Below are 17,998 nucleotides of genomic sequence, written 5' to 3'. Positions count from 1 at the left end.
GGGGGGGGGGGGGGGCCTGGGGCCGGCCGGGGAGTGCCCAGGCCCCCGTGTGGGTCCCCGGGGTGCGGGGTTGCGCGGTGGTGTGGGCCAGAAGGGGCTGGCGGCGAGTTGGGAGGTTTAGGTTGGATATTAGGAAAAATTTCTTCCTCAAAAGGGTTATCAAGCGGGCTGCCCGGGGAAGGGGTGGAATCACAGAATCTTCTAGGTTGGAAGGGACCAGATCATCGAGTCCAACCATCAACCTAACGATGAGGAACCCACCACTAACCCATGTCCCTCAGCGCCAGGCCCACCCGTCCTTCAAACACCTCCAGGGATGGGGCCTCCACCACCTCCCTGGGCAGCCCAGTCCAATGGCTGAGAACCCTTTCCGTGACAAAATTCTTCCTAATCTCCAGCCTGAACCTCCCCTGGTGCAACTTGAGGCCATTTCCTCTTGTCCTGTCGCCTGGGACTTGAGAAAAGAGACCGACCCCCATCTCTCTCCACCCTCCTTTCAGGGAGTTGGAGAGAGCAATAAGGTCTCCCCTCAGCCTCCTCTTCTCCAGGCTGAACACCCCCAGCTCCCTCAGCCTCTCCTCATAAGACTTGTGCTCCAGACCCCTCACCAGCTTTGTTGCCCTTCTCTGGACCCGCTCCAGCACCTCAATGTCTTTTTTATGGTAAGGGGCCCAAAACTGGACACAGTACTCAAGGTGAGGCCTCACTAGTGCCCAGTACGGGAAGACAATCACCTCTCGGGCCCTACTCGCCACGCTGTTCCTGACACAGGCCAGGATGCTGTTGGCTTTCTTGGCCACCTGGGCACACTGCTGGCGAAATCACCGTCCCTGGAGGTGTTTGAAGGACGGGTGGGCCTGGTGCTGAGGGACATGGGTTAGTGGTGGCTTCCTCATCGTTAGGTTGATGGTTGGACTCGATGATCTGGTCCCTTCCAACCTCGTCCTGTGGTTCTATGGCTGGGTGCCATCCAGGGGTATTTCAAGAGGTGCCAGAGGGGCAGGATGGGATTCGCAGAGCTTAGAGGCAGCAGGACACAGGGACAATCAATGGCCTTGGGCCTGAGCCTCCTGCTCAGGGTCACCCTGCCCGAGGAGGGGGCGGACAAAGTGACCTCCATGGGCCCCTTCCCAGCTCGATGGTGTCACAGGGAGAGCTGAAGCATTAAGAGAGGCAGGAACTGCGCCATGACACTGGAAGAAAGGTAGAATTGTTTTTAACGATGTATCTTCATTTTCCACTTGTTTCTTTCCCTACCCAGGCTCTGGTAGCCAAGTCGAAAGCATCTCGTCGAGTTCTGGAAAGGAAACAGGCCTCGGTCACTTTCACACAGACAAGATCCTCTCAGCCACGCACCAAGCAAACCACCATCTCTGCCTTCTTCAGCTCCCAGACAGGTACCACCAACCACCCTGCAGGAAAGTATTTTCAGGCAGTAATAGGAAATCACCTCGCTTTGGTCCTTGTCAGCTTTATTAGGCAGAAAAAGTACCTTTTCTAGTGATGAGGGTGAAGGTTAAAGGCTTGAATTCCCAGAAATAATTTTATTGTGATGGTTGATCTAAGTGCAGGCACCTTTTAGTGTTAGGCTAAAGTGTGAGTGACAGCGGTCACAGCCAGCCTTCACTGCAGAGCAATCTGAGCTCTAAATAACGCACGGGGCTTTACTCCCTGCAGAAGTGGAGTTTTCAGAGGGATTTTGGGAAGCCTGACCCAGCCCAAGCACTGATAGAAACCGTCCAGGTGGCAAAACACCCAGTTCTGGGTCACCTGATGGCATCCCATAAAGGACAATCCAGTTGGGAATGCTGCTTGGGCAGGGGCAGGGTGGGTCTGGGCAGGAGCAGGGCGTTCCCTGCCGGGTTTGTTCCAAACGATAACAGCTCTACGTTGTCAATTAAACACCCTTTGGAATTATTATTGGAAGTGAAAATTAATGTTACTTGATTCAAACAACCCCCCTGGAAGGGGAGTCAGCGGGAGGTGTGGGGGGAAAGCTTTTTGTGACGGGGTTGGACAAAGGCTTTTCTGAGGAATGCAGTGTTTAATCCAAACTGAACCAGATGAAGGAATCACAAGGGAACTGGAATATTTCAGCTAATTAAGCCAGCTCACCACCTCTGCGCCTGTGAGGCTGCTTTTGTGCTCTGGAATACAGGAAACTGGAATTTGTCTGTGGGTCTCAAATTAATGAATATGAAGAGAAATTAAATGAGTATGGGAGCCAGGAGTGTGGGATTGTGTAGCTGTTTGTGTGTTGTGAGTTGTGTCACAGCTAATTCATCAACATTAACCTAGTTCAGCAATCAGCAGATGAGGGGAGGCATCGCATAAATTGTACAATTTAATTATTTGACAATTTTTATGTTGTGACAGGGCCATTGACAGTTTTTTTTCTTTGGATTTGTTATTGCTGCTCCTTTTGAATGTGTTGTGTGCTTTCTCCTTTTTCATGTGATTCCCTCGATTGATTGCACTCGCTTGGTCGCTGTGTGTGTTTGGATTCACTGAACGCTGCTGTTTGTCACAGGTCTGGGGGATTTAAGATGTAGAGTATTTCTTATTTGTATTTTTGTCCTTTTAGCATATGCTGAATAGAGGATGAGCTCTATTTTATTGAGATGTTATATTAGGTTTTTATAATAAATGGTTTCAGAAGCAAATGCGGGGACGTGATGCCTTCATCAGGCAATGAATGTGAGATGTAGAAGTTTCACTGTGGGATTTTGTGGTTTGGGTGGGTTTTTTTGGTAACTTTTGAGCTGCTGCTTTTAAAGGGAAGGTCTCAGGTGAAGGGCCTGGATGGCTGAGAGGAGGAAGGCAGAGAAGCCAAGACCGGTGCAGCTGGAGATGCGGCTCTTGCGTCTCACGGGAGGGAACTGTACTTTTTTGAACTGCTCCAGGTTTTAGGCTGCTGTTCCATCGTGGCCCTGGCTGAACAGAGAGAGGTCTTTGAGGCAGTGGCAGCGCAGCTGGTGTGGGACAGGCTGTCACTGCTCCACGGAGCGGAGAAGGGGCAGCTCTGAGTCAAGCCCCAAGGAACGGTGCTGTGGGGGAGTGACTAACCCTGAGAAATGTGTGTGCCAGCTCTGGCTTTAACCAATTCCCTCTTGTTTTCAGATGATAAAGAAAACTCCAGGCTGTCTCCTTTCATCCCAAAATGTAAAGAAAAAGGTATTTCTTTGGCTGCTTCCCCTGTGAAGATCTTGGCTTTGCCGCAGATGGAGGAAGGCCGTAAGGAATCGTTCAGCACCGAGGTGGGGACGGCGCGGGCTGCGCCGCGGTGTCCTGCTCCGTCCCCTTTGCCGGACTCTTCGGTGTTAGAAGGGGAGTCCTGTGGCACGAGCGAAGCCTCCTGTGGGGTGGGAGAGGATTCCTGCTTCTTCAGCTTCACCCAGGACTCGGAGGGCAACCGCATCATCGCTCACAGAAACGCATCTGATTTATTTGCTGGAGAAACAGTTTCGGTGAGCAGCAAACGAGGGGGGAGGCTGCTCCCAGAGGAGACAATTGGACTCGATTTCCAACCCAGACTCGGTGCAAACGAGAAGAAGAAACCACACCCATCGAGTAGCATTAATTCTTTCACTGATTTCACTGAGACTGAGAATACAAATCCTACTCTGAGGAGAGACAGCACCTGTGCTGCTGGCTTTTATCCCTCTCCCCAGAGATCGGCCAGAGCGCAGCCCCTGAGAGAACGCAACCACAACGTGGGGGCTGGATCAGCCCAGGAGGGACGGGGCAGTCCCTGCAGGGAGCTCTTCACCCAGGACTCCCAGGGGAACAGGGTGATCGCTCACCGTGCCCAGACCCTTCCATCCCCCTCCAAGGGCTGCTCCGGCAACGGGAGCTTGAGCGAAGCTGAGGAGCACAAGTTGGACACATGCTACGATTTACTGTTCACACAGGATTCAGAAGGGAACAGAGTGATTAAACACTGGTAAGTGACCTTTCCTGAGGCTTCACAAGAGGTCGTTACGTGACCAACAGGTCCCGTAACGACCTCTTGTGAAGCCTCAGGAAAGCATTTTTTTAGTATGAGTAAGTGTACCCATTATTTATGTCTATATGGGCTGGCCAGTAGTAGACCCACGCAACGAGCAGGACCTCTTTTGTTCTCAGAAATGTTGATGTTAATAAAAATTCAATATTGAAGGAGTCAGTTTATAGTGGTCTGACTGGTTCAATGGTGATTATGGCCCCTGTGGCCAAGCTCTGGCCTGAGGCTTCACAAGAGGTCGTTACGTGACCAACAGGTCACGTAACGACCTCTTGTGAAGCCTCAGGAAAGCATTTTTTTAGTATGAGTAAGTGTACCCATTATTTATGTCTATATGGGCTGGCCAGTAGTAGACCCACGCAACGAGCAGGACCTCTTTTGTTCTCAGAAATGTTGATGTTAATAAAAATTCAATATTGAAGGAGTCAGTTTATAGTGGTCTGACTGGTTCAATGGTGATTATGGCCCCTGTGGCCAAGCTCTGGCGTTAGTACTGCCCGCTGTTTGTGTGTGTCATGGTTCTGTACAGCCTGAAAGCCCGCTGTTAATCTGTCTTAGGGTGCTGGAAGTCTGAATTGAAAGGTTTTTCTAGGCTCAGTTCTGGACTGCAGTTGTGCCAGCCCCTTGTAGGTGACATCTGGGGTGTGAGACAGGTGTTAGTACTGCCCGCTGTTTGTGTGTGTCAGGGTTCTGTTTAGCCTGAAAGCCCGCTGTTAATCTGTCTTAGGGTGCTGGAAGTCTGAATTGAAAGGTTTTTCTAGGCTCAGTTCTGGACTGCAGTTGTGCCAGCCCCTTGTAGGTGACATCTGGGGTGTGAGACAGTAAGAATCACAGGAGGAGTTGTCACAGTGTGTCTGTTGGGGGTAAGTCTAAAGCCAGACAGGCAGGGGTGGCCTGTGGCTGGAGTGGGGTGTGCCCAGGGGGGGTCACAGCCCCAGGGTGGGTCTGTCAGTCTGGCCCCAAGTGAGGTGAAGAGCTCTGTGGGCCCCAGTAAGGACTGGTCAGTACTGGTTTATCTCACTAATAATGGCAGTGGAGCTCCCCCTTCGCTGCGGTGCAGCTCGTTCAACATCATCCCCTGCTGTGGGACATGCAGCGTTTCAGACGGGGCTTTAGGTTGTGTCTGTCCCTGAGGTGTGGGACCAGCTGCTCAAAAACCCTCTGTGTCCCTCTGTGACCATGACCACACTCCAGAACAGCTGCTTTGGCAGCAGCAACAGCCTGGGTTTCTAAGCTCTGTGGGCCCCAGTAAGGACTGGTCAGTACTGGTTTATCTCACTAATAATGGCAGTGGAGCTCCCCCTTCGCTGCGGTGCAGCTCGTTCAACATCATCCCCTGCTGTGGGACATGCAGCGTTTCAGACGGGGCTTTAGGTTGTGTCTGTCCCTGAGGTGTGGGACCAGCTGCTCAAAAACCCTCTGTGTCCCTCTGTGACCATGACCACACTCCAGAACAGCTGCTTTGGCAGCAGCAACAGCCTGGGTTTCTACTGTTTTGGTTTTTTTGTTGTTTTTTTTTTTCTTAACTATGTCTTCAACACTGCAGGTGTTGCCATTAAGCTGTCTTTACTCTTCCCTGGGGCCAGCATTTACTGTGGACCAAAGTGGAGCTGTGTCATAGGCCAGGAGTGACCTGCTGCTACACCCTTACACCCAGGGACCCCTTCTCCACAGGCAGGTGTATCCCCACCACAGCGTTACACAGAGCAGCCTTTTTGGGACACAGAGAGGCTGATGGTACCATCCAGAGGCTCTTGGTGTGCTCCCGAGGGGGGGAGAGCTGCAACAACTCCCTGTAAAGCTGATTAAGTTGTAAATGCTGTTTCTGATGGGTGGCCAGAGGCAACACAAGCCTCTGCTCTAAGGTGGGGGGGTGACTTTAATTTTTTTCAAGGGCTGAGGGCCTGGAGGATTAAGAAAATCCTTGGCATTGAGCGTGTTCATTTGCAGCACCAGCAGCAGCTGAAATGCCCCCACCCTCCCCAGAACCCCGCTGCTGACACGCTTGGACGCTGCAAGGACAACCACCAACAATCTCAAGGACAACCACTGTCTTATTAAGGCTCCATTTTATATAAAGGAAAAAAAAAAAACCAAACATACTTTAAATACAGCCATGAGGAACATTGCAGAGGACGTGTAGCTGAAGGAAACCTCTTCAGTCAGTGAGAACTGCGGCCGGTGCCAAGGTCCTTCTTCCCTTCGCTGGGGTGGGTGCTGGGTTCCTAGCATGGGTGGTTCAATAAATAGACCTTTTGAAGGCTAAATAAAATACATTATCTGAATACGAGGACTATTAATGAAACATTAAATTACTGGCAAGAAATCGGGGCCATTCTGTCATGCAACTGTGGGGATCATTTGTGAGTGAAGAAGTACCCGGGACGCGCTAAAAGCAGCCAGAATCCTCCAGATTTGATCATCGACCACGTCGGGTCTGAGGGAGTCAGGGGGGAAGACGCCTTTTACCACCGTGATCCAACAACCTCCCAACCACTGCAGATGAGGAAGCGTTAATTAATTAGCTTATTCTCAGTAGCTCTGTACCGTGCTCAGAACAGAGAAGCGGATGTTCGACATCCCTCGATACTGGAAGTGGTAACTGGTTATATCCTAACGAGGCCGTTAGAAGTTAATGCTTAATTTGAACTTAAGGAAAATCGTAGGTAGAAAGAACGTCCTCCAGCAACACTCATTGCACTCGTCAGAAGATCCTTATCAATAATCAACATCAAAATACAGGTGGAAAACAATTTCCATCTTCTTAAAAAGTTTTTTTTTTTTTTTTCCTCTTTTAAATATAACAATACATGGAAAACACATCAAATCCGTAGGGTCTTTGCTAAGGAAGTGTCCAGTGCAGAAACCATTTCTAATTAAAAGAGGCAAAAGGCTCAATCCTTAGGAAGGCAGCTACTGTGGAGGAAATTTTGGGTGCGTAACACTTTTGCTTACAGAGTTTAATGACAGTAACATCATTTCTCCTTCATGGCCAGATCCTCATCCTTGAGGGCAAACTTTCTTCTCAGAACTTCTGCTATAAGGACGGCCGGGTCCTCCTCCTTCATCGAAGTTCGGTTTCTACGAGGGAGGAGGGAGACAAAAACACAGAGAATTAGTGAAGAGAAGTGTTTAGGAGCCCCTGGCTCACAGCCTGGTTACAGCCTTCTAGAGGTTCTCCTGCAGCCTTTTCAGTCGGCTTTTGTCACAAATGGAGGTGTGAGAACCACACAAACCAACAAAAAGTAGCTAAAAATTCAGCCCTTTGTTAGTAACAGGTGAGTAAATAAAATTCACAAGTGATTTCCAGCCTACATCCCCTCAATGTAACCCTCCAAGTGTTTGAGTCGAAGTCCTAGAACTCATTTTTCATTAATTTTGCCATACAATGGGTATATGCTTTCATATATATATTCATATTTAAATACAGGGAATTACAGGTGTTTTAAAGGGAGGGCTGATACGGATTTCCCTCCGCTTTGCTACTGCTCTTGAGTTTTTCTTTCAGTTTTTCTGTAGCTTTCAGTCACCAAAGCCCCTGCCTCTTTGAACAGGTTCAGACAAGCAGCTCGTTATTGGAAGTGTTAATGAGCTTATTTTACAAGAAGCCAAAACCTGGTTCTTTTTCCTCACGTCTCATGAATTGCTCACTGAGGTTTTGTTTAGAACCTGCAATAATAACTTCAGAGCTTAACCTTTATATTTTTTTTTTTAAAATAGCTGAAATCCTCCCTTGGTCAGAAAATATTATGGGTGTTTTAAACATTCCTAAATGAAAAAATCCCCTGCAAAGTATTTCCATGTGTGCTCAGGAGGGGCTTAGTTCAAAAATGAACAGCGAAGGCTTTTAGTGGAAGCTGCTCCAGGTTCCCCTCAGCGCCGTCTCACATGTATGATCCAAGTTATTAATTTCCAGTTGCATAAAAGCTGATTTTGTAGCCAGAATCACGCCCTTGATTTCAGACAGAACTGTTCCTTCAGAAAAAGGTGCAGAGAGAGCACAGGGCACAAGGTCTAGAGCCCTCCCCAGACCCCTCCTTCCACCAGGGTGAACCCCGTGTCCTCAGCTGCCTCCGGAGAGGGACGGGGGGAACCGAGGCAGCCCGAGGAGGAGGTGACAGTGACAGTGACAGCAATGAGGAGAGACAGCGCCGACACAGCCTCGAGCTGTGCCCATCACCTGGAAAAGCTCTCCTGGGATGAGTGAAGAGACAGAGAACCCAGACTGGGGTGAGACCAGCAACCTCTTCTACCAAAGGGTACAATGTCCTACAGCCGGGCACGACCACCAGCACCATGGAGCCCCAGCACCACGGAGCCCCAGCACTCAACCTGTGTCTTTACAGCCACTCCAAGGACAATCATGGAAAGATCAAGCTGTTCCACACCAACAATACTCACAAATAAAGGAGTACTCACAGTCCAAGCAGCTCCTCATGCTCCCTGTCCCCCCTCCACGGGCACAGCCCTCGGCTGTTCCCCCCACAGAAGCCACCACAGACACTAGTTCACAATCACGGACACACACACATTCCTGCAAGCGCTTCCCACTCATCCCTGAAGCTTCCAAGGTTGTGTTTAAGCACCAAGTCCTAAACAGGAACATCAGAGAAAGCACCTAAGTAATTATCTCCTTAAGCATCGTTTGGTACCTTCATCCACTTAAAGAGGACATGATCCTTTTAAGCAGCACACGGACACCACCACAACGCAACACCAGCAGCTTCTAGCACAGGCTGCTCATAACCCTGCAGGGACCCTGCAGGATGGTGTCTAGGAATTAAAGCTCATCAATTAATGAACATCCATGGTGTATTTAATTTGATTTTTTTTCTCAGTTACCTGTGATTCTTCAAACGGCTTTAATTAAGCTGTAATAACCGTGTCCTAAACCATCACTGTTGCCTGTAGGAGGCAAGAGAGGCTGAGATAGAAAAAGAGATGAGAGGAAAACGGTTCAGCTGTAGGAAGAAAGAGCCTCCAGCTTTTCTGTTCCAGTGTTCCTGGCCCTGATGGAAGCAGCAGCAGCATCACCCAGTTGAGCCATCACAGGGGAGAAAGGGGTCCCAGTGGTTCAGTTCCTTTGCCCGCTGTGCCCCAGCGAGGAGGGATTTGGCAGCTCTCCCTCCTGCAGGAACTCCCCAGTACAAAATCCTCTCTCTCCTCCATCTCCTAAGATGTTCCAAATCAGCGCTGTTGGTAAATCCCACCTTGAGCACAACGCCCCCCTCCCTCCCACTCAGCTCACCAGGATAAGGGAGATCAGACACCATCACCCATCACCTGCTGGTCTCAGACATTCCCTCAAGGAAACTGAAGTCGAATTGTGACCCTGTTATATCACAACAGTCCCTGTCACCTCCAGGCTGAGCTACACAGCTGCTGGGGACACACTTGTGCACCCCACAACTACCAGACACAGGGGGTGATAGAGTGGATTATCCCAGTATCAGTCTAACAACCGCCAACCACCCAGCCCCTGGCCTGGGCTGTGGCTAATGAACACACACACACACAAGTCACATTTTTGCCTCTCCCTTGTGGATCTGCTCCAGGCCTCCTCCAAGACTTTCCAAACAGCCTCCCCCTGTCAGCACCAGGCTCCTCGTGATTGTGCCCGGGCTGCCAGGAGCCTCGCTGGCAAATCCAGGCAGGGGGTAAGAAATGCCTCAGCTCTCCCTACCGGAGTCTGTATTTGTATAAATTCTCCCCCCCCCTGAATAACACACATTTCTCTGTCTTCATCTGGCAGAGATGGTGGCAGTTTTCTTACTCTGCAAAGTCTGCTTCCACAGAAGGCTGACATACCGGTCTGCACTAATTAAAAGATTGATAATTACATTGTACCATGTGAATGCTGAGTCCCAGAGGCACACACCTTTCTGATAAGATTAAAACGTTGCGTGTCACAACGTGAAGCATCTGCAAACTCTTCTGGATTTAAAAGAGCCACCAAATGAGCACTGGAGTGGCACAGACAAGTTACCTACAGCCAAACCCAAACCTCTGCTGGGCCAACGTGGCCCAGTCACACACAGCAGCGGAGAATCCTCCCTCCCATTGACTAATAATTCAGAATTTTGGGTGCCCAAAGCACTGCTTTGCAACAGACAGGAAGAAAGAGGAGGAACAATTAATCCCTGGTGCATGAATTCTACTCACCATCAAGAAAGATTCTAGGGGGTTAGATAAAACAAGTGAGCTTTTAAAGCTTTGAGTAATATTTAACACTTAGGAAAAGAGGAGCACAAGGGGATGCTGTGTGAGTTCTGTGAGTTCTGTGAATTCAGGCTGGGTACAACCTGAACAGATTTCTCTCACTTGACTCTGTAATTTTTTCAGTGCTAAGAATTTGATTTCTTTTAAACTGAATTTGGCATAGAAATCGTGAACAGCCATCACACAACATGCTATTTTTGGCCAGGAATCTTAACTCACACAACATAATGGCTGGGTAGATCTTCTGGCTGGAAAAAATGTGGGAACTGAAGTGTATGGCTGTGATTTCACATGTAAAAGCGAAGGCAGCGCAGCTAAGATTAAAGAAACTACTTTATCTGCTGGGCAGAATCCTGGCAGCAGCTGGAGTGGCAGCAGCTTGAGGCCCTTCTTGTGATCAATGTGTAAACTCATCAGGAGACAAGTGAAAACTCACTCTGCCCACGCTCGGATGCAAAAGCTGAGAAGCTGAGAAGCTCTGCCTGTTAATTCCTGCACGTGCCGCGTGTGGAAAACGCTGCTGAGCTTCCTGACCCCTTGGCTCTGCAGAACCATCCCAGCACCTGGAACCAGTGCAAGCAGAGGGAGCAGCCTTGGCCCTCTGATGGTCACCAGTAACACGGTTCTGGTTTTCATCTGGGCAAACTGGTTTTCATCTGGCTTTTTTCTTTTTTTCAGGTGAACGATTTGAAGCAGCCAAACGTGGTGCTTAATTGGTTTAAGTGCCCCTCCATTGCTTTCTATCCAGGCAGATAAGTCAGCATTAAAGAAAAAACCAACCCATAAATGCAAATTCTGCTATAAACAGGTATTTCCCCGCTGTGAAGCATGAAAATAGAGCAGAATCAACAAGCAGTGAATGCCATCTCCAATGATTTGACCAACAAAAGGAACCAGATAAAATAAAATTAGGGAAGCACTTACAAGTCTTTGCTCTGCTTCATCCTATGAATGTCTTTGAGAATGCCCATCATGTCGGCAAAACTGCTGGCCTTCGAGAGGGACACGGAGTCTTCCTCCTCAGGATCCTTTGGTTCTGGTTTGCAGCACTCGGAGGCGGCAGAACAGAGCAGGGAGACCGAGGGCAGGTCGGGGCTTTCCAGTTCTGCCTCCTCCTCCGTGATATCGCTGATGACAAAGGAAGTTGTAGATTGGAAAGAGGGTCCGAAACAAGGTAAAGGAGAAGATGCATTTGAACTTCCTGGAGATAATAGATCTGGTGTTAACGAAGCAGAAGCTGGAAAAGAAAACAATAAGGTGGATAGATAAGCTAATACCAAACCAGGTAGGTATTTTTTTCCCCCAAAACAAGAGAATAGGAATCAAGAGGCATCATAAGCCACCCTCCCCCTCACTCTAAGAAAACAAATTCATCATATTTTCTGTCACCCTCTACGTCCACCCTGTTTCCTACAACACCAGGCTGCACCACAGGACCTTCTCCAGTACCTTTTATCCCACCAACCCCTAACGTGTCCCCATTCCTGTCGCGCCCATCACCGTATCACCCCTCCAGCTCAAACACCTGCAGAAATCAGGCAATGTTTATTTTTTCAGCTTTTACACATAAGAAGTGGAAGAAGAGAGATTTAGCTGCTGCTCAGGGTGACGGAGCTTGTGTCAAAATGTCAATTCTTAATTGTCTTTTCTCCTCTTTCTCTTCATCTCCCTGAGAACTGTTTGCCTTTTCCTTTCGGGCTCCTTCCCCCATGCCCACTACTCCCAGTGAGGATGCAGAGCAGGTTTGGGAGCTCCAGTATTTTACACCAGGTGACAGCAATTCCCCCTGTGACTGCAGCATCCTGACCTGTTCTGCAAAGTATCACCATCTGGAAATGACAACAGTGACAACAGCACCCACCTATTCCACAGGGAAGATGGGATTTATTTGTTCGTGCTTTAAACTGCAGGGAGGGTAAGAACAGCTACATAAATTCTGAGTGTTATTAAATTAAAATGAGTTAGATATTTCCAGGGTAAAACAACCAACAAACCAAGGAGAGGTCCACATCTCCTTGAAAAAACCTTCCTGTATTGAAAACAAACTCTACCTTAAAGCACTAATGCCCTTGGCCTCATGAGTAAACTTGTAGATAGTTATCAATTTCCAATTAAGGGATTTCTCTAACGGTATATAATAAAGCAGATTGCACAATATTTCTTTTTTTGACATCAATCTTTCCAAAATAAGCCTGCTAAATGGTTATCTCCTCCATCAGAGGACCGAGCTCCAGCCAGGCCCTAAATCACAGCTCCCGGGTATTGACTCAGGGGCCGGGAAGTCAATAGGAATTGTTCCCAAATGCCAGCTGATAACAACCAGGCACTCTGCTCAGCAGAGAGGGAGAGAAAAAGGTATTAAATGATTAAATCATTTTTCTCCCATCTGGACCTCTAATTTTCTTCATTATTACTCTCCTTGAATTAAAGAGGACTTTTCCAGCACGCAGCCTGAGCAGCTCTAGAGCCGAGACAACAATAAGAAAAAAATCACAGAAATTCCCCAGTCAGCCTGAGCAGCTCTAGAGCCGAGACAACACTTAGAAGGAAAAATAAGAAAAAAAATCACAGAAATTCCCCTGCTCTTTATTGCAATTTGGTTGTTCCTCTCATTTTGGATGAAGAAGAAAGAGGACACACGCAGCCTCTCTGAAGGGGACATCTGTGATGCCTTGTTTTATGCTTTTTCCCTGCAGAGTTGAGGGTAACGTGGCTCCCTCATCCTCCAAGAGGGTTCATTTCCAGCAGCACACGGGGTCCTGTGCTCTGTGACAGGACCAAAGGGGACAAGAAACACCACCACGTGCATTTTACCATGGAAGTGAAGAAATCTCTCATCCAAATACAACTTCACACACTAAAACCATCACATATATTCTCACGTGGTGGCATTTACACTATCGATATCAAATAGATTCTTACGAGTCCACCGACCATGGCACAGAAGTGAAAAAGAAGCCCAAGTCTCCCCTGTAGAAACCAGAATTTCAACTGAATCAAACACCTCAACTCTGCTTCACGTTGAAGTGCGTGGAAAGCTGGACTAAATATAAGCAGTCATTAAAGCCACAGGTCCCTTGGGGCTACAACAATTAGATGATCACATCATCTTCAGCAGATCACAAGAGATCTGGTCTCGTGCGCTCACTCCGGCGCAGAGCGGCAATTGGGGAATTAAAAAGGGATTTGCAAGATGTAAGATAAGGAAGGTTTCATCAGCTGCCATTACCCATCATAAACAGGAATTAACCCGCCTGATATCATCTCGAGTGTGGCACAACCCTGTTTGGGTTGGTTGTTTTTAAGTAATGGGAAGAATGGTAGGTCCTTCATTTCCTCTGGGAAGCAGCCACCACACAGCTGGCCCCTTTGTTATTGGCAAAAGTATTCTGCATAAAAGAAATGCAGCTTTTAAGAAAAACTCTCTTCAAGGAGGACTAAATTCCTTTAGTTTGCAAAACTGTTCAATGTTTTTGAGTTGGGAGATCAGCTGCTCTGCCTTCTGAGAACTCCATAAATAGATACCAAGGCACTTCTCTCTTCCCAGATTCCACACTCTAAACCAGCCACTGTTTTAGGATGACTTGTAGAACCACTGGGATTTGGATCCTACCAAATATTGTCACATTTCCAGAGCTGAGAATACAGGAAACGCCATGAAAGAAGGAGAAAAACTCTTTCCTCACAGTTCAGTTTTGTGGCTAAAACATGGCTTTTAGTTGCACACAAATTTACTAAAGGAAATAAATAAATCGGTTCAGGCTTTTCCCCAAATACCTCATTTGCTACAGAAGCAGCACTGGCATTTTCTCACCAGAAACAAACACTAATTCTCACTTCTCCCCAAATCAGACATAACCCTCGTGCTCATGGCCAATGTGGGGCAGAAATGGCAAGAATACATCAATATTTTCATGAGACAAGGTGTTTGAGACAAGTTGGCCTCCAGATCAAATGGGGTCACAAACAGGACTTGATATTTCTTTATAAGAAGCTGGAACCCTCCAGTGACACAGATGCAAACACCTGACCACAGAACCTGCACTGAGCAGACACCACAGATGGCATCCCAGCAACAGGAGCCACAGCTCTGCTGGAAACACAACAGGAGTCTGGTTTGCAGGGAGGAAACGACAGGGTTAATTAACTCAGCCCTTCTCGTGAAACAAAGCGAAGCTGGAATCTGTGAAAATATTCCTACCTGACTCTGCAGCCACTATTTTCGCGATCTGACTCCGGAGGTGACTCAGCTCGTCCTGCAGCTCCGTTGTTCGGCTCAGGGCTGGTAAACCAGGTTTCTTCAAGGCCAGCAGCTTCTCCTCCTGCTTCCTCAGGTTGGGCACCGAAGCGTTTCGCTGTATGACAGTGAAGGGACTCGGCTTCCACTTGTGCTTCAGCGGGCGAGTGTCACTTCTACAGGGAAAAAAAACACCCTGTTGGTCACTTACAAGGCCCAGACCCCTCTGTGACAAAAACACTTGGCAATGCTCCACCCTGGGACAGCAGAAGACTTCAACACCATGAAATAAGCCACTGTCTGTCTGTGCCACTCTATGGACCACCGTATAGTTGTGCTGTGCTGCTGTATGTGCTCTCTCTACGTGACAAGGAATAGAAAACCTGTCACAGAAATCACGACCCAGCAGCACAAGATGTGGTGAGAGGACACAGGGACAAAAGCCCGGGGGTGCTCACGTGGTTCCAAGTCACTTCTCTCCTGGTGGCTGTGCCTCCATGCTGGGCTGGGTGCACATAGGAAATGTCACTTATCCATTAACTTTTGCCTCTATTTCAAAGTCTGATTTATCTTTCACAAGGTACCTATTACTATCGCCCAGCTTTAAGGACAAAAGTTCACCTCCCCAGAGCCAAACTCCTGGGGACGCAGCACTTCAATCCCAGGAGAACTCAACTCTTCAACTTTTGAACCAGAAAACACCACGGATCAGGGGATTACTCTGCACAGACCCTTCAGTGAGGAAAACATGGCACGAGCTCTTAGCACTTCCTACAGGAATTCCTCCCAGAGTCCTTTGCCCAATTTTCTTTTTCCTGTCTCTTGTGGAAAATGTCTTTCAACTGGCACCGGATCAGGAAGGACAAAAGTTCACCTCCCCAGAGCCAAAGTCCTGGGGACACAGCACTTCAACCCCAGGAGAACTCAACTCTTCAGCTTTTGAACCAGAAAACACCACAGATCAGGGGATTACAGATCCTTCGGTGAGGAAAACACAGCACGAGCTCTTAGCACTTCCTACAGGAATTCCTCCCAGAGTCCTTTGCCCAATTTTCTTTTTCCTGTCTCTTGTGGAAAATGTCTTTCAACTGGCACCGGATCAGGTAAATAAACCAGTGGATAAACACAAGGAGCAGCGGAGACAGAGGAAACCAACCTGACTCTGGCATATGTTTCTTCATCATCTGCTGCTATCCACACGATGTCTGCCAGGGTGGGCACTGGAGGGACGTCATTTAAATACAGCTCCGAAACATTTGGTAGGACCTAAGGAGAAAAGAGTTCCATTAAGGAGACACTGGTCCTGTCTCCTCCTAAGGAGAAAAGAGTTCCATTAAGGAGACGCTGGTCCTGTCTCCTGCTTGCCCACCTGGGCACACTGCTGGCTCATGTTCAGCCGACAGTGGACCAACACCCCCAGGTCCTTTTCTGCCAGGCAGCTCCAGCCATTCTGCCCCCAGCCTGTAGCGCTGCCTGAGGTTGGTGTGACCCAAGTGCAGGACCTGGCACTTGGCCTTGTTGAACCTCATCCCATTGGTCTCAGCCCATCGATCCAGCCTGTCGAGATCTCTCTGCAGAGCCTCTCTACCCTGCAGATGTCTCCCAGATGTGCTGCAGGGGCTGTCACAGCCTCTCTCCTCCGCACGGCTGGGTGGCTGGATCTGTCACGGAAACGCAGCCAAACGTGTCGGCTTTGGCACGTGTTGCCGTGCTCCGTGACACCCAGCAGCAGAGGGACACCTGATACAGCTTCATGCTGCCAAGGCCACGTGCCACACTGCACGTCCCAGCGCTGCCCTTGAGCTTAAACAGTGACAGAAAACCTTTCCATAAACCCTGGTTTACTGTTTAGGAAACACGGCCCCGGAGGGCTGGAGGTCACGCAACAAAGGGCTGGTTCCACAACTCCGTGTTTCTGTCCCCTCCAGCTTCCTGACCCAGCCCACGGACACTGCTTGAGCAGGGATTTTCCTCAAGCTGTCAGTAATCAATTTACAAGAACACAATTTAAAAAAAAAAAATCTAAAAAAAAAAAAAATCTTAAAATTAACTGTCCTGCTACGTGAGTTTTGTGAATGCAGCTCTGCAGACACACGTGGCTGACAGAAGAGCAGGTTGCTACTGGCCATCACCAAAGCCCTTCTGAGTCTGCTCACCTCAAAGGTTGCTCTGGGGCAGGGTTTTAAGGGGAGGTTTGAGCCGATCCTCCTGACAACGCTGCGCGCTGAGCCGTGGGGTTTGTTCTGCCAGATGGGGATCGTCTACAAGAAGTCATATGATACAATTAATATTTCAAGTTAGTTGCCCTTGGAAATCGTCCTATACAATCTACTCAAGAGCTCTGCTCTCTGCCTCTTTATTTATTGAGTGATGCTTTTAATTGCAACCCGCTAAGAACTAAGGGCCTCATTCCACACCACTGCGTTTTGGCTGAACACACAAAGTCAGGGAGTTACTCAGGGGCATTTTAAACACAGCTGTAGTATTTTCAAGACTGAAAACCAAAAGCACTTGGTAACGGACACTGAGCTCCAAATGAAAACACACCAAAAGGAGGAAAACAGTGTAAGACGAAGGACCCAGGAGAAAAACTAAATCAGAAGAAAGTCCCATTTAAAGGAACACTCTCATTTCCCCATGATCTGTAACACAAGCGGCACCGATAAGACCACGAACGTCTCTTTGGGTGACAGCAAAGTGACAAGTGGATGAAAGGCCTGTCCCAACCGAGGGCCGATGGGATCAGCCCTGCTGGGGGTTTTCAGAGAGAGCAGATGTTTGAGTGATCTCTGGGTTCTTCTGAAATGGATTCAAAAGGTGAAGTCCTGTCCTTTGACCGCGTTCCCCTCTGACAGTTTTATGGCCATCTCGTGCTCTGGTGACAGGAGGCAGCAGGGACTCTGCACAGCCACAAACGGGGATCCCACCGGCTCATTTTCCTCATTCCACAACAAACCCGTTAACGAATTTACCACCGGAGCCGGGTGATCCCCACCCAACGCCGGGTCTCAAAGCCTTGGTGTGTGTTTAAAAATCAACCTCCCGAGTTGGGACGGCCCTCTGGCTACCGGCCACGGCGGGAGGGAGCGAAGGGGCCCCGGGGGGGTGGAAGAGAAGGGCCCCCGGTGGGAGGGAGAGAAGGGGCCTGGTTCCTGCCGGCGGGGGCGGCGTTCCCTCCGCCGTTCCACTTACCGACTCCGCTGCCATCTCCGGTTCTGGCTCTGGCGGCGGCCGGGGCGGGCTCAGCGCTGGGTGTTGGGGCTCCCACAGCCGCGGCCCGGGCTCATCTTCCCCCACCGCTCCCCGCCGCTTCTCACTGCGGGACAGAACCCAGTCGCTGCGGGCGCTCCCCGGGGCCGCCGGTCCGCACGGAGCGGCCCCCCCCGCGTCCAACCCAGCCTCCTCCCCACACCCCCGCGGGCAGCAGTGACCCCTCGGCCGGTTCCTACCCCGCTCCCCTCGGCCCCGGTGTCCCCCCCGGTACCTGAGGGGCGCTCGGTCCCGCCGCCCTCCCCTCCGCCGCCATCCCCCGGAAGTAG

The 17,998-nt window shown here is 49.4% G+C and overlaps 2 protein-coding genes across 2 annotated transcripts; one reads left to right on the top strand and one right to left on the bottom strand.

Annotated features, from left to right (window-relative positions):
- The first annotated feature begins 885 nt into the window (after positions 1–885).
- On the top strand, positions 886–5,941 carry LOC106891878 (aurora kinase A and ninein-interacting protein-like). Its single transcript, XM_014948691.1, has 3 exons — positions 886–1,397; positions 3,121–3,943; positions 5,550–5,941. Exons 1-3 carry the CDS (start codon positions 1,223–1,225, stop codon positions 5,560–5,562), a joined length of 1,011 nt encoding a protein of 336 aa, XP_014804177.1. The 5' UTR covers positions 886–1,222; the 3' UTR covers positions 5,563–5,941.
- Positions 5,942–6,055: 114 nt separating this feature from the next.
- MTFR1L (mitochondrial fission regulator 1-like) lies at positions 6,056–17,998 on the bottom strand. Its single transcript, XM_014948692.1, has 7 exons — positions 17,944–17,998; positions 17,652–17,775; positions 16,616–16,720; positions 15,616–15,725; positions 14,424–14,635; positions 11,147–11,459; positions 6,056–7,084 (listed from the first exon to the last, which is right to left on the bottom strand). The coding sequence occupies exons 2-7, from the start codon at positions 17,664–17,666 to the stop codon at positions 6,979–6,981; spliced, it is 861 nt and encodes a 286-aa protein (XP_014804178.1). The 5' UTR covers positions 17,667–17,775; positions 17,944–17,998; the 3' UTR covers positions 6,056–6,978.

This window comes from Calidris pugnax, unplaced genomic scaffold (assembly GCF_001431845.1).
Source record: "Calidris pugnax isolate Ruff unplaced genomic scaffold, ASM143184v1 scaffold162, whole genome shotgun sequence".
NCBI classification, from domain to species: Eukaryota; Metazoa; Chordata; class Aves; order Charadriiformes; family Scolopacidae; genus Calidris; species Calidris pugnax.
This window is presented reverse-complemented; position numbering and strand designations above follow the sequence as displayed.